Source organism: Physeter macrocephalus, chromosome 16, assembly GCF_002837175.3.
Source record: "Physeter macrocephalus isolate SW-GA chromosome 16, ASM283717v5, whole genome shotgun sequence".
In the NCBI taxonomy this organism is placed as follows: Eukaryota; Metazoa; Chordata; class Mammalia; order Artiodactyla; family Physeteridae; genus Physeter; species Physeter macrocephalus.
Window position 1 is genome coordinate 25,879,799 of NC_041229.1, and position 14,200 is coordinate 25,893,998.

At 37.1% G+C, this 14,200-nt stretch overlaps 2 protein-coding genes across 2 annotated transcripts in view; one reads left to right on the forward strand and one right to left on the reverse strand.

The window, feature by feature from the left end:
• GUCY1A2 (guanylate cyclase 1 soluble subunit alpha 2) overlaps positions 1 to 14,200 on the reverse strand; it is a 428,505-nt gene that overhangs the window by 383,681 nt on the left and 30,624 nt on the right. The window contains exon 2 of the mRNA XM_024115325.1: positions 3,699 to 3,760. Coding sequence (XP_023971093.1) covers positions 3,699 to 3,760 — 62 coding nt within the window. The remainder of the gene's footprint in view (positions 1 to 3,698; positions 3,761 to 14,200) is intronic.
• LOC102990695 (60S ribosomal protein L7-like 1) lies at positions 10,285 to 11,255 on the forward strand. Its single transcript, XM_024115326.3, is given in 2 exon segments — positions 10,285 to 10,453; positions 10,456 to 11,255. Coding segments are annotated over 2 exon segments (741 nt in total). The 5' UTR covers positions 10,285 to 10,305; the 3' UTR covers positions 11,049 to 11,255.

The window sequence follows — 14,200 nt, forward strand, 5'->3', positions numbered from 1 at the left end:
CACACTCCTCCCTCCCCCCAAAAAACTATTAGTTCCTCCTATGTACCAAGCATTTACAAAGACACAATAATATAAGAGTAAATAAGATAAATAACCAAATAAGAAAATAAACAAGATAATATAAGCTAATGATAAGTACTATGAAGAGAGATAATAGAGACTAATGTAGTAGAAAATCACTGCGGTTGGAGATTGAGGTAGGGGATTGAGGATTACTTTAGGTGTGTGTCATACCTTCCTGAGGATATGACATTTAAACAAAGACTTAACTGTATAAAAGAATAATACATGCAAACATCTGGGGACAGAGTATTCCAGGTATATGAAATAGTGTGTGCAAAAGCCTTGAGGCTAAGCTAGCTTTGGTATAGTTGAGAAACCAACAGAAGGCTGGAGTGGCTGGAGTGGAGAGACAAATGGGGAGTGGAATAGGATGAAATCAGAGAGGTAAGCAGAGGCCAGATCACAGGAATAGCTCAGATTTTATTCTATCACAGTAAGTTATTATATGGTTTTAAACAGGGATTTCAAAGCTTGATCCATGGACCAGTAGAACCAACAGTATCTGGGAACTCCCTAGAAATGCCAATTCTTGAGCCCCACCCAGACATACATGATCAGAAACTACAGGAGTAGAAGCCAGAAAACTAGATTGGAATCTCAATCTGAGAGACCATGGTGACAGTGGAGATGAAGAGATGAAGATTTATCATACCGCATGAATAAATTATTTAAGCACTTATTTTCCCAACTTGAATGATCTCTATGAATAAATAAATGAACAAGTGAATGGATAAGTTAAGGAACAGAATAAATGTTTAAAGATAAAGTTGCTGAAGTACAGAGAGGCTATCTTACTTCCTAACAAGAGGCTCCATCGGCTACTCCCTCCAAATCCTCCATCTGTCTGATACTTTGAACAGCTGCTCACTTCATTCAAGTCTAGGTCTTGGAGACTAAAAAAAGCCTCAGAGACTTTCTATGGGCTACTGGTATAAAAATTAATTAAGGAGCAAGACTATACAATCCTTGAGCTCTGATAAATAATGCAGATCCAAAGGCAGAGTATCAAAACAGAGGAAAGGGAAGATGGGAAGGTTAACGGTTGGAGGCTGAATTATGAAATTAAAAAGAAAAAGGCTAGCTTCTACTCTCTGTTACCCATTCTAATTCATCACCCAACCCAAGACACCTAAAAGCTGAATTATTTCAAGACAAGCTTTAGGCAAAGCCCAATTTCAGGGATTAGGAAAAGCACCACTTTCCCACCCTCACCTCCCCAGAAACATGTAAAATAAACTTTCCAGCACTTGCTTGCAATTGCCTGAAATCCCTTTAACTGTAAGAAACACATTCCTTTTCACAGTTAGAGATAAAATTGTGTTTTCTTAAGAGGAACAACACATATGAGTTAATACATTTTAATCCAAGTGTTAGTGATCATAGATGCTCTTCTTTTTCAGTATTGAAAAAATAAATTGAAAGCAGAAAGATGGACTCTAAAAGACAAAGAGGACACTGAACAGGGAAACCATGGCCCTTTTTATCTTCATCAGCATGAGCACAGAAAAAGACAGTGAGCAAAGGTACTTCAAGTCCTCAGAAGGCAGCCAACACCCAAGCAAAAATATGCTACTACATCTTAGAACCAGTAGGACATTAAGACACCTCTTTATATGAAAGTCCTATATGCTGTCTGTTTTTTAAATACTGTGTCTGCAATAAACAGAACTAGGGAAAGACCATTTAGGCAATGAACAAAGAAATACCACAGGCTATGTCTACAGAGATTGAGAGGAGAATTGAGGCAGTTATTTAGATGAAAGAGAACTCCATCCTACTAATGGAAAAAAATATTTCTGCTGATTATAGTAATAGAGTTTAGTTATCTAGTTTGATCTTACTTATAAGAGTCCCACTCTGACTTGCCATGAAGACATAATTAGTTCACAAATAAGACTATTTCATCAGTCATTATTTGATTTCAAAACGGAGAGGGCATTCATAATTCCAGAAATAATTTGCAGTTCATTACTGGTATTGTCATTAAAATCTTAAAAATAATGATGATAATAAATATGAGTAAACAAGCATGTGGTGCTTACCACATACCAGGAATTGTTCTAAATACATTGACTAGTTTAATCCAAACACCATATTTGAAAGCAGCAAATCCAATGAGAGTGATTAAGTTTTATTTTAGAGTATGTGGGAAGAGATTAACTTGACATTATTTATCTCCCTTAAAATAAACCATTTAAAACTATAAATAGCCTCAAATTAAAAACCATCTCATGAGTTTAAATAATATGTTTTTTCTAGTACTGTACTCTTGAGGATTGATATGACAAAGTTTCAGAGCAATTCCCTTTGAAATGACAGTTAACATAATCATCAAGCACTTAAAGTATATGGCATTCTACTCGGTACTGAGATTATTTTTCCACTAAGTTTTCTTCCCTTTTGTTTTATTTAAAAAAAAAATCACACTACTTCCTAATAGCCAAAAATATGTTCTTGATCTCCATGGTAATGACTATTACTTATAAATGTTAAATGATTCCCCATAGCATTTCAAGGGGTACCAGGGTTTGAAACTTGACTCCTCAGAAGTTCTTAAACTTCTACAAAGATAAATAGCTGTAGTACATTGTACATTTAATTTAAATAGCTAGACTGCATCAGAAAGTGAATTTAGGCTTTTGTATTTGCCAACTGCTTTCTACCATAGCCAATCAAGGATATACCTTACACTTATTTGGAGCTTCCTGTTTACAAAATACTTTCATTAAAATTACTTCATTTAATAATGACATATAATCCTTGATTTAGTTGTTACCATCATCATCACCCCTTAAAAGAGATAAAGTTACTTTAAAGTTCTATGTCCTGGTGAGGCCTTGAATTCCTGTCTTTTGACTCAAATCTTCTTACTTTACATCATACCACAACCATTTCAGGAAATGGGGAATAAATAAAGGAAATATGTAGCATGTGACTCTAACTAAACAAATACTTCTCACTGAACTGTGTTAAGCTTGTAGTGAATTTGATTAAACTTTACTGAAGGATCCTAAAATCCCATTTAAAGCCTCTTGGTTGGTACCAATAAACCTTATGATATTACTAAGGCAAAATATGAGATTCAGTGGATGAGAATGAGAGGGTAAGAGCACAAGAAGGAAGAAAAAGGAAAGCACTAGCAAAAGGGATTTTACTTAAAAAGGATTCAACACAAATAAACTAAAGGAAATCACTTCATGGGGCTCCTATGAGCTCCCACTTCACACTGAGATCATAATCACTATGCAATAAGGTTGACTTGGTTGCCCACATGTTCAACAGCTATGTTTGAGGTAACTCTTTTTTTAAAATTGGAATATAGTTGATTTACAATATTGTGTTAATTTCTGCTGTACAGCAAAGTGATTCAGTTATACATATCTACATTCTTTTTATATATATTCTTTTCCATTATGGTTTATCATAGGATATTGACTATAGTTCCCTGTGCTATACAGTAGGACCTTGTTGTTTATCCATTCTATATATACTAGCTTACATCTGTTAACCCCAACCTCCCACTCCATCCCTCCCCCAACCCTTTCCCCTGCCGCTTGGCAACCACAGGTCTGTTCTCTATGTAGTAATTATCTTTAATTTGTCCCCAAAAATAGCCAAAATCCATTTTTACTTACCCAGTAAATTGGTGCTCATAATACTGCAATGTCCTCTTTAGAGTTTGCTGTATCATCTGGGTCTACAGAATAATAATAATAATAATACATTATCAGCAAATCAGTGTCATTCCCATTCTGAGTATCATAAGCAGATATGTAGCTTCTGATTCATCTCATAAGAGTTTTCATTTTACAATATAAACCCATCTTGAATTCTGCCATGTATTTTCCCCACAGGAACTAATAATATGAGGCACTCAACAATTACCCAGAATTTCCCAGTTTCAAATATGATAGTATTTCCTAGCCATATTTTCCCCAATGCTTTTGTACTAGCTATTAAGTTCAACAAAATACTCACTGGCTGCCTACAATAAACCTAGACATTGGGGGCAGTGGAGAGGGATGTACTAAAGAAGATGAGTAATGCCCAGGTCAAGCCTGACTTCCTCAAAAGATTTCAAGCAAGAGTTCTAGAGTGTCCGAGAGGGCCCACAGTGTTTGGGGCAAGAAATGGGATCTGCAGAAAATACCTAAGCAGCTCATGACTGAATTTTATAATCCTCTCCTCTCCATGACAGCTAAAGACAGAGTTTCTTGATCCCAGAGCAAGAATTATTCTAGACTTATTTAGGCAACAGAGACTCATCTTGGAGTCTCAGACCTAGGGAGGCATGAAAGTGACTCAAAGATCTTAAAACACAGATTTTATTAACAAATTATAATAAGAACCAAATTCTCAGTGGCAAGGGTGTGAATTTTTTAAATAATAAAAACTTCTAATCAAGCAGGAAAAAAAGCTTATCAAAACATTGATCTATTATAGCCATGGATGAATTTTGGGGGGTTATAATGACTCTGACACAGACCCTTCAAGATGTGAGAGCAGCATGGTAGTTTGGTAATCTTGTGCGCTGCCACTAATTAACCACACAAACCTAGATAAATCTAAAAAGGTAATCTGTAGAAAACATCTAGCAAAATGCTGCTACCTAAGAAGGAGTTAATAAATATCAGTTTATTTCCCATCCCTAATCCTTCAAAGATATTGTCTTAAAGATATGTAATTTAAAGGAGACTACAGAGATTGTTGTCAGGGTTCACCTGAACCTCTTCCATGTTTACCTCTCTATGAAAAATGTCCAGGATAGATGTAAAAATCTCCCTACCTAATACTTTCAACATCCTCCTTGGTAGGAAATGGCTATTTTAAAGCTTGAGGAAACTGAGCTTCAATTAAATCAAGGGCATCCACTGAGAACTATTCTACACTACCATTTAGGAGAACATCTTCACTGAGCAAATCTAAGAGCTCAGATATATTCTTCACTTTAGCCAAGCCATTTCAGAAATTAATTTTAGGAGAAATCAGCCTCCAAGTGTTCAAAGAAAGAGATACAGGGCAACTTCTTTCGATAGCTGTTTTTCCTTTATACTAGGTTAAAATGATGTACATGAGGCCTCAAACTGGTACAGATGTTTCTGTTCATAAGAATAGAATCAAAGTAGAATAGCATGCTTAGGAAAGGAAAATCATTCCTGACCCAAGAAGCAATGAGTCTGTTGAAAAATCTGAAGAGGGTGAAGCAGACACAGCAAACCTAGCACACATGAAAAGTGTGCTTCAAAAATCCAACCCATGGCCAACCTAAATCAAGTCATTATCAGTCACTGGCTCAGTACCCCTGGGATCTGAGCCTTCTAAACTGGTTTGGTAGTTTCTGAGCCAAGATAACTTTCTCTTTGGCAACATGCCCTAAAAGCAGTGAAAATCCACAGAGGGATTATCCTTCCAATAACCTCTGGTGACAAAATATGGAACAGAAAGCAGGAACTAGAGTGCATAGGGTCAGTTAAGACCAGAATGACCTCCTTTGTACCAAAGGACATTTTATTTTCCTGTACCAGGAATTTCCCAGTCATTAAAAAAAGCAAATGTTTGTGAAAGGAGTTAAGCCATTTAAAGAACTGACTTTTTTCTTTTCTGAAGCAATTACTTTTACTCCCCAGAAGGAATTATATTTATAGTTTCCAAATACATTAAATGAAAAATGTTCTCTGGGCACATTCAACAAAGCTTCAACTTCATAAAGATTTATATATTTCCTACTGCTTGCCAGATCCAGTGGGCACATTCTGGTGGTCTGAACTGTAAGCATAGAGGCTGACTGCAGAGTATCCCCTGATCTTCAGAAAGCCAAGGCTAACTTCAATACAGACCTGACTCCTCACCATGGACTATCACCATGGATTCAATCCAATCTTCTTCAGAGTTTGCCTGATTTTGAGACATCTTCACATAATCTGAGCCTCTCTGACATGAATAAAAACACAAAGCGAAGACCTGCACGTGGACCAAAGCCTTCTGAAGGGGTGACTTCTGACTTGAGGGTTGTAGGGTACATTTACTAAATGTCCATGTATGCCAGTGATGCAAGTCAGTGTAGATTAGTGGGAAAAGCAAGGGCTGTGATGATCTGCAGATCTTCTCTCCTTTTCTTTAAGAATGCAACTCCATATCAGCTCCATCCAACCTTCAACAGGCCAAAATCCCATTCCTCTTATGTGTATCTATCCTTTTCTTTAAGAAGGAGTTTGGAAAGATGATTTAGAAAAGAGGATTTAAGATCAAACTGAGTTCAAAATCCAACTCTTACTCATGAACTAGACAACCTTGGGTAGTTTACTTAAGCTATCTGAAATGATTCCTTATGTGTACATTATTTTTATGGGAATTAATTGAAATAATTAAACTGAAGTCACTAGTACATAGTAGGTGCATAATAAATGATAGTTATGACTATGTTCAGTGGGTTCCTACCCTCAAGAGTCTCAAAATCTAGTGGAGTACAAAGTTTATGTTAGAACACCCACCCCACAAGTGTAATGTTTCAAGATCCTCATCAGCTAAAAAAATCAATAGACTTACCACTAATAATAATAATGAGAAGATGGTGCCTATTCCAGCTAAGGGGAAAATAGGAAAATGGTAGCTGAATTTATAAATATTTCCAATGAAACCTTCAGATCAGTCCAGAGAGATGGTGACAAAAGCAGAAATCTCAGAAGTAAGTTGAGAATAGACCTAAATCCAGGCCTATATGTGGGAAGGACATTGATGCACCATAGCTAAGATGAAGACTTCAAGCATTATGCTTTATAACTAATTAGAAATAGCCCATGAACCTCCTTCTTATGACATAAAGAATGTGCAACAGGAGAGCTGGATGATCTAATATGTTTATAGCTATATGCAACAGGATCTGAAAGACAAGGGTTGGGAAGGAGACAAAATCCACTGTCCCTATCATACAAAAGAAAATCAAAGAAGTCTGTAATTTTTTCTCTCCTTCCCCCAAACTAAGATAGAGATAGTGCCTTCCTACTGTCTCTACTCAACACAAAGAAGCAATGGACAGGAAGACAGCTGGAAAGAGAAAGCAGCCATCTGTGTCCTGCACATGTATTATCTAGGTCTCAAAGAGGAAGTACCCAAAGCTTCCATCATTTGGCAACAAGAAGCCATCTTAATCTCTAGTTTCATTAACAGCTTCACTCTACTTAGCAGTGACTGACCCCCACAGACTAAATGTTATGCTCATGAAAAGTCATGGGATCCAAACACCCAGCCATGAAATAATCCAAAAAGAGCCAGAGAAATGATCCCTGAGTAGTGGGAGGAAGCAGTTCTCAGCAACTGGCCCTTCAAGCTCAGACAGCCCTGCAGAGGCTCCCACACAGTCCCTGCTCTAGATATCTGCACCAGATGGTATGGGAGTAAGGCAGGAGTCAGGGATTCAAGATGTGTGTGTGTGTGTGTGTGTGTGTGTGTGTGTGTGTGTGTATCACATGAAATGCAGTTTTCATTGTACAAAGTACACATACATCTCAATTCTACAGAGATGAAGTTGTGGCTCAGATTGATTAAGTAAGTAGCCCAAGATCATATAGCTCGCAAGTGAATCAGTCACTGCAAGCCAAGACTGGTTTCAAAGTGTGCAATCTTTCTACTAGATGCTTTGAGGGTCCCTCTCACCTTTACTATTCTGTGATCCTATAAATTTTAAAAATATATACAGCCTTCATCATGCCAAAAACAAACAAAAATCCACAGATAATTTAAAAACAAATAAACTTCTCATTTCTGCTTTATAACAAAAAACCACAAGAAACATCCATAAATAGCCATGTCATTTATTTATTTAAGTATGAAAAAATTATATTTCAATGTCAGAAACTAAATGATATGGATATATATTTAATTACTATTGCTCTAGGCCAGTGATTTTCAACTCTGCCTACAAATTAAAATCCCCTGGGGAGCTTTTAAAAATTACCAATGCCTGAGTGCCACCCCCAAACTTTCCAATACAACTGGTGGACCCATTTGCTTCTAATGTTAGTCCGGGTTGAAAACCTTTCATGTAAGATATAAACATAATGATCAAGACCAATACTCTATAAAAGTTACCTGAATAAGTCAGCATTAATGAGAGTAGTTTCTTTACTCAAATATCAAAAGAAGAAAGCTTCTGAAAGATGTTCACACATAACTGCTAAATCAACACAGTTCCACTAATAGCTCATAGCTAAATATGATTTGCTAGGTAAACAGAGAACTATATTGCTTGAAGCATTTCCAAGTAATTCACTCCCATGCACTTATGTCAGTATTCAATTTTGTACCGACACATACATAACAATGCAACAGTTAATACGATTGTTGCATTTAATCTATGGAAGGCACTGCTTTAAGCCCATTACATATATTAACTTCTTTGAACTTCACATTAACATTATGAGGTAGGTTATTATTTTACAGATTAGAAAACTGAGACACAGAAAATTTAAGTTGTCCTATGTCGAACAGGTAAAAAGAGACAAAGCCAGTGTTGAAACTCAGGTAATCTGTTCCAGAATCCAAGCACTTAATCTCCAACCTGTACTGCACATAATTTTTAACACCCTGTATTTGGTTGAGCACTTTACATTTCATGTTTTTAATGCATATTATCCCAATCGATCTTTGCACCAATCCAATGAAATAGTTAGATTGATATTATCACAATTTGACTAAAAAGAATCAAAGTTAGAGAGATTAGAAGCCCTCCTTTACAAAAAGAGCATCTTTTTCCCTAGGAAACTTCCATAACAAGAAAGCATTTTTTTAACGTCAACGTAAAAATGAAGAATCACATGGTTTCAAATTAATTGTTTGCTTCTTGACAACACACTTAATGTTCTTTAAACATATGTACACAAACAAGACCATAAGCAAAAATCATGAATATCTTGTCTTAGATACACTTTCACTTTCCCATCCTTAGCTTTCCCTCACCCTCTTCCCTACCCTCTGAGTGTCCAATTTAGTTTCATTGCATTCTGATAGGACAAATCCCCAACACCATCATCTAAACTCCCAGAATAGGTCTCCAAAAATCATCATTGCATATTCTCTTTCCTTCCTTCATCAAAATTTGAAATCCTCTAAGTACCCTGACCCCAGATGGTACTCAGGAGGAATCCTACTTAAAAAACTTGATCCTCAGTCCTTACTAAGGTAAATGATGGTATAAATGGGCTCTCCTACTTTATATAAGATGGTCTGAACCACTAAAGGTGGAATTTTGGTAAATAGGAGGGTCAGTGAGAGATAAATTAGGGAGCAAGGAAACTTTTCATCATCCTCCAAATCACAATCCAAAGGATCTCTACTTTCTTCATAACATAAGAGCATTTTGCTTATAAGGATATGATATGCCAAATTTCTTCACTTAAAGTGATCAAAATTATAATGTTAGATACCCTATCTTTATGGGTAGGCCTGTAGACACCACTGGATCAAATTATATGATTGGTATTTTTAACAAAACTAGTCAAAATAATAAGTCACATCAAATAGCCAGCATAGGTACATCTGAAAGACATGTAATTGTAGTAATTGTCAGTCTTGCTAAAGATCCAGGCATAATATGAATTTTCCCAGCCTTTGACTAAACTTACTATATATAAGCCAAAAAGGAAAAAAAAAACACTGCAAATTAAATATAGAACTTTGAGTCAGGACCTCTGTATTTCAAGCCCAGCTGTGCTACTGACCTTTTTATAAAATTAGCCAAAATCTCTTCACCTGGCAGTAAAAAACCTTGGGAAAAAACTGCCTCCATTTTCCCATCTAAAAAACACGTATAAGAAGTTCATAGTTCTCAGGGTCATTTGAAGTAAAGCATTGCAAAGTTAGCGCTTGTAAACAGAGGGTCAGAATATACCAGAGATTAAACCACCTTTCAGGAAACTTGGAATATCATCTGTGAAATACACCAGTAATTTCCTAAACAAAATTGGTAGTCCAGACAATTAACTACAAAAACCAAAAATGATAAGTATGCTAAAAGAAAAAAATAAAAGTTGGAGATGCATTATAATATATAGTTCTATACATACTGGTTGAAAATCTGCATGATTTCATCCAATCTCCACTTTTATTCTCCTTGTGAACATGGGTACACATTTGAGTGACCTCATGAAAGTTTAGGGTGAAGGCTGACATTATGCTAATTGAGCCACAATGGGATTCAAACTGATAACCTTGGCCTTATTAGAAGTGAGTTCTAGAGTTGGAAAGATGGTAGAGGAAGAGCCAAGAAAAAAGATCCCTTTGGTTCCAGAAAATCTCCTGAAAAAGAGGAAGGTTTATCAAGCCCTGAAAGCCACCCAGGCAAAGCAGGCGTTTTTGCAAAGGAAGGAGCAGAGGTAAGGAAAAGAGATCAAGTTTAGCGACTAGAATTGTTCCTACATGATTCCTGGCGGCAACTACGTGACAGGGTGCGACTCAGACGACTAGAAGTGAAACCTCACGGCTTGGAAGTGCCAGATAAACATTCCTTGGCCTTTGTTTTATGCATCGAAAGGATTAATGGGGTGAGTTTACTGGTGCAGAGGACCATTGCAAGAGTTCGCCTGAATAAGATTTTCAGTGGTGTTTTTATGCAAGTAACTCCTCAAACCATAAAAACACTTCGTATAGTGGAACCTTATGTGACCTGGGGATTTCCAAATTTGAAGTCAGTTTGGGAACTCATCTTGAAACGTGGACAAGCCAAGGTCAAGAATAAAATCATCCCTTTGACAGACAACACAGTGATTGAGGAGCACCTGGGGAAGTTTGGTGTCATTTGCTTGGAAGACCTCATTCATGAAATTGCCTTCCAGGGGAAGAATTTTCAGGTGATCTCAGGGTTGTTGTGCCCTTTCCAACTCTCAGTAGCCCGTCACGCTACCAAGAATAGAGTGGGATTCCTCAAGGAAGTGGGCTCACCTGGCTATCGAGGTGAACGCATCAATCAGCTCCTCCGGCAGCTGAACTAAACCCAGCATATCGGAAAGCACAGTGCATTGGAAGCATGTGTTTTTGTTTTACGGAATTGTAACCCAGTATCTTCAAGCAAGATTATTTTCTGCTGTATCTTCAGAAACTGGAGGGGAAGGGTCAGGGAAAAGATGGTGATGTTCAGGGCAGGCACTTTTCATCCCACTTCAGTTTTAAGAAAAAGTTCCTGTGTGTTTTCTGCAAAGACTGCCATCCACCTCTGAAACCAGCAAAGGACTTGTGCCATGGAGGAGGGAGTCCTCTTTTATCACACCTATCCTGGGATTTAATGTTGGTGAACGAACGAATACCCACACATGAATACAAGACAACAGTGGAGCAGGCCCAGGGGCATATTGAAGCTGGGGTATCCCAGGGCCTTGTTTTGGAAAGAACTTGAAACACAATTAGAAAGAAGAGCACCGGGCTTCCCTGGTGGTGCAGTGGTTGAGAGTCCGCCTGCCGATGCAGGGGACACAGGTTTGTGCCCCGGTCTGGGAAGATCCCACATGCCGTGGAGCGGCTGGGCAAGTGAGCCATGGCCGCTGAGCCTGCACATCCGGAGCCTGTGCTCCGCCACGGGAGAGGCCACAACAGTGAGAGGCCCGCGTACCGCAAAAAAAAAAAGAAAGAAAGAAAGAAGCGCACAAAAGCAATGCTCGGTTGTCTGCTGTGAAAAAAAAAAAAAAAGTAAGTTCTAATTAGCAGAGCACAGTGTTCATTACCATTTAATTACTGATTTTAAACTGAATATATTTAACATATACTCAACGTGATAATTAATTCTTTCTATACAAAATATCTCTGCTTTTCAGATATCTTCCCCTTTGTTACTTTTTAATGCCCTTCCAAAATAGTCGGTTGTCTGCTGTGAAAAAAAAAAAAAAAAGTAAGTTCTAATTAGCAGAGCACAGTGTTCATTACCATTTAATTACTGATTTTAAACTGAATATATTTAACATATACTCAACGTGATAATTAATTCTTTCTATACAAAATATCTCTGCTTTTCAGATATCTTCCCCTTTGTTACTTTTTAATGCCCTTCCAAAATAGCGATTTAATTTCAATTGGACAAGACCTAACACCATCAATACTGATTTAATCTGAAAGCATATATTCTTTGAACTGAAACAGATTCTAAGGGCTATTCATTAGTTCTTCTCCACCTCAGGCAAGAGCACATTTAAGTAATCCAAGAATTTCTGTTTTCAACGAACACCAGAAAATAATACCACCACCTTCAGTTTGTATAACACTTCACAGTTTACAAATCACTTTCTTTTCCTTCATCTCATTATATATTCACAACAACCTTGTAGGTGTCAGATATAATTATCCACATTTTACAGATGAAAATGCTGATATTCAGAGAGATTAAGGTGTTTTGTCTCAGCTACATGCTGGAAAGAGACATCAACTAGGCAAGAACTTAGGTCTCCTATGCTACTTCTTCCACAAGCTGCTGCCTCCATTGGTAATTTATCTCACTTTGGTGAACACTAGTAAGTTATTCCATGTACCTAACTGAAATCCCTTATTTCCTTTTATTTTTTTTCTGTAATAGATATGAAAACAATGTTGAAAATTGTTTCCCCAAATTTGTAAATGTTGTTATTTAAATAGTTCTGGTAGGATCATTAACTTCTTAATAGGGAAACTTCAGGAGAAACATACTTTACTGGTCACCATCTTGGCCAACTTGGCTGTCTGAATAAAAATCCTGACTATGAGACAAGATGGTGCCGCTTCTAGACATCTCAGGAAAATTGATATTGCTTTATTGCAGACCTTTGGAGAAACATGACTTCAGTCCTAAACCCTTAAACCAAACAGGACATCACAGATGGCACAGGGCTGACTCAGTCTACAAAGTGAAATAAGAGTAAGCTTTCTGGATTCAACGCTGTAATAGAAGTTGAGTGCTAAGTGTCAAACAATTGGTCCAACACGTTACATGACCCAACTCATTTAATCCTCACAAAAATCCTGTAAGAGAGGAAGAAGTCTTACCCCAATTTTATGAATGTGAATATTGAACCCAGAGAACTTTAAAAAAACTTGCCCGAAGTCACTTAGGTAGTAAGTATCTAAGTCTATTAAGTGTCTGATCTATATCTGACTGCCTCCAAAAGCCAAGCTTTTAATCTTCTTCTCTAAACCGAAATACAATGTTCTATATTTACCAAGGCAGAAAAGGTTACAGTTGAAAGGGAGAATTAAGTCTTAGCTAGACTGTATAATTCTGGATACAGCATTTATTTTTCTGAACCTCTATTACCTATATTATAAAATAGGGGAATTACTAACATAACTGTTTCTCAGGGTTGGTGTAGAACCAATTGAAATAAAACTATGAAGTAGTATACTAATATTTGTTATATGTTAATTCTATGCAAAAATCTGTTGATGAGGAACTAGTCAAAAAATTATTAAATTGAACTAAACTGACTATGTCTAACACCTAGGACTGTTGCCAGGCATGCCTCATAGCCCAAAGATGCCAATTATATGCTGCCAAGCTAATTAGGGCCATTTCAAGTCAGGTTTAGCAATGACCTTCATGTCAGGAAATAATTTCTAGCGTTTTATTATTATTTTTTTAACATCTTTATTGGAGTATAATTGCTTTACAATGGTGTGTTAGTTTCTGCTTTATAACAAAGTGAATCAGTTATACATATACATATGTTCCCATATCTCTTCCCTCTTGCATCTCCCTCCTTTCCACCTTCCCTATACCACCCCTCTAGGTGGTCACAAACCACCTAGCGGATCTCCATGTGCCATGCGGCTGCTTCCCACTAGCTATCCACCCTATGTTTGGTAGTGTATATATGTCCATGGCACTCTCTCACTTTGTCAGAGCTTATCCGTCCCCCTACCCATAACCTCAAGTCCATGCTCTAGTAGGTCTGTGTTTTATTCCCGTCCTACCCCTAGTCTCTTCATGACATTTTGTTTTCTCTTAGATTCCATATATATGTGTTAGCATACGGTATTTGTTTTTCTCCTTCTGACTTACTTCACTCTGTATGACAGACTCCAGATCCATCCACCTCACTACAAATAACTCAGTTTCATTTCTTTTTATGGCTGAGTAATATTCCATTGTATATATGTGCCACATCTTCTTTATCCATTCATCTGT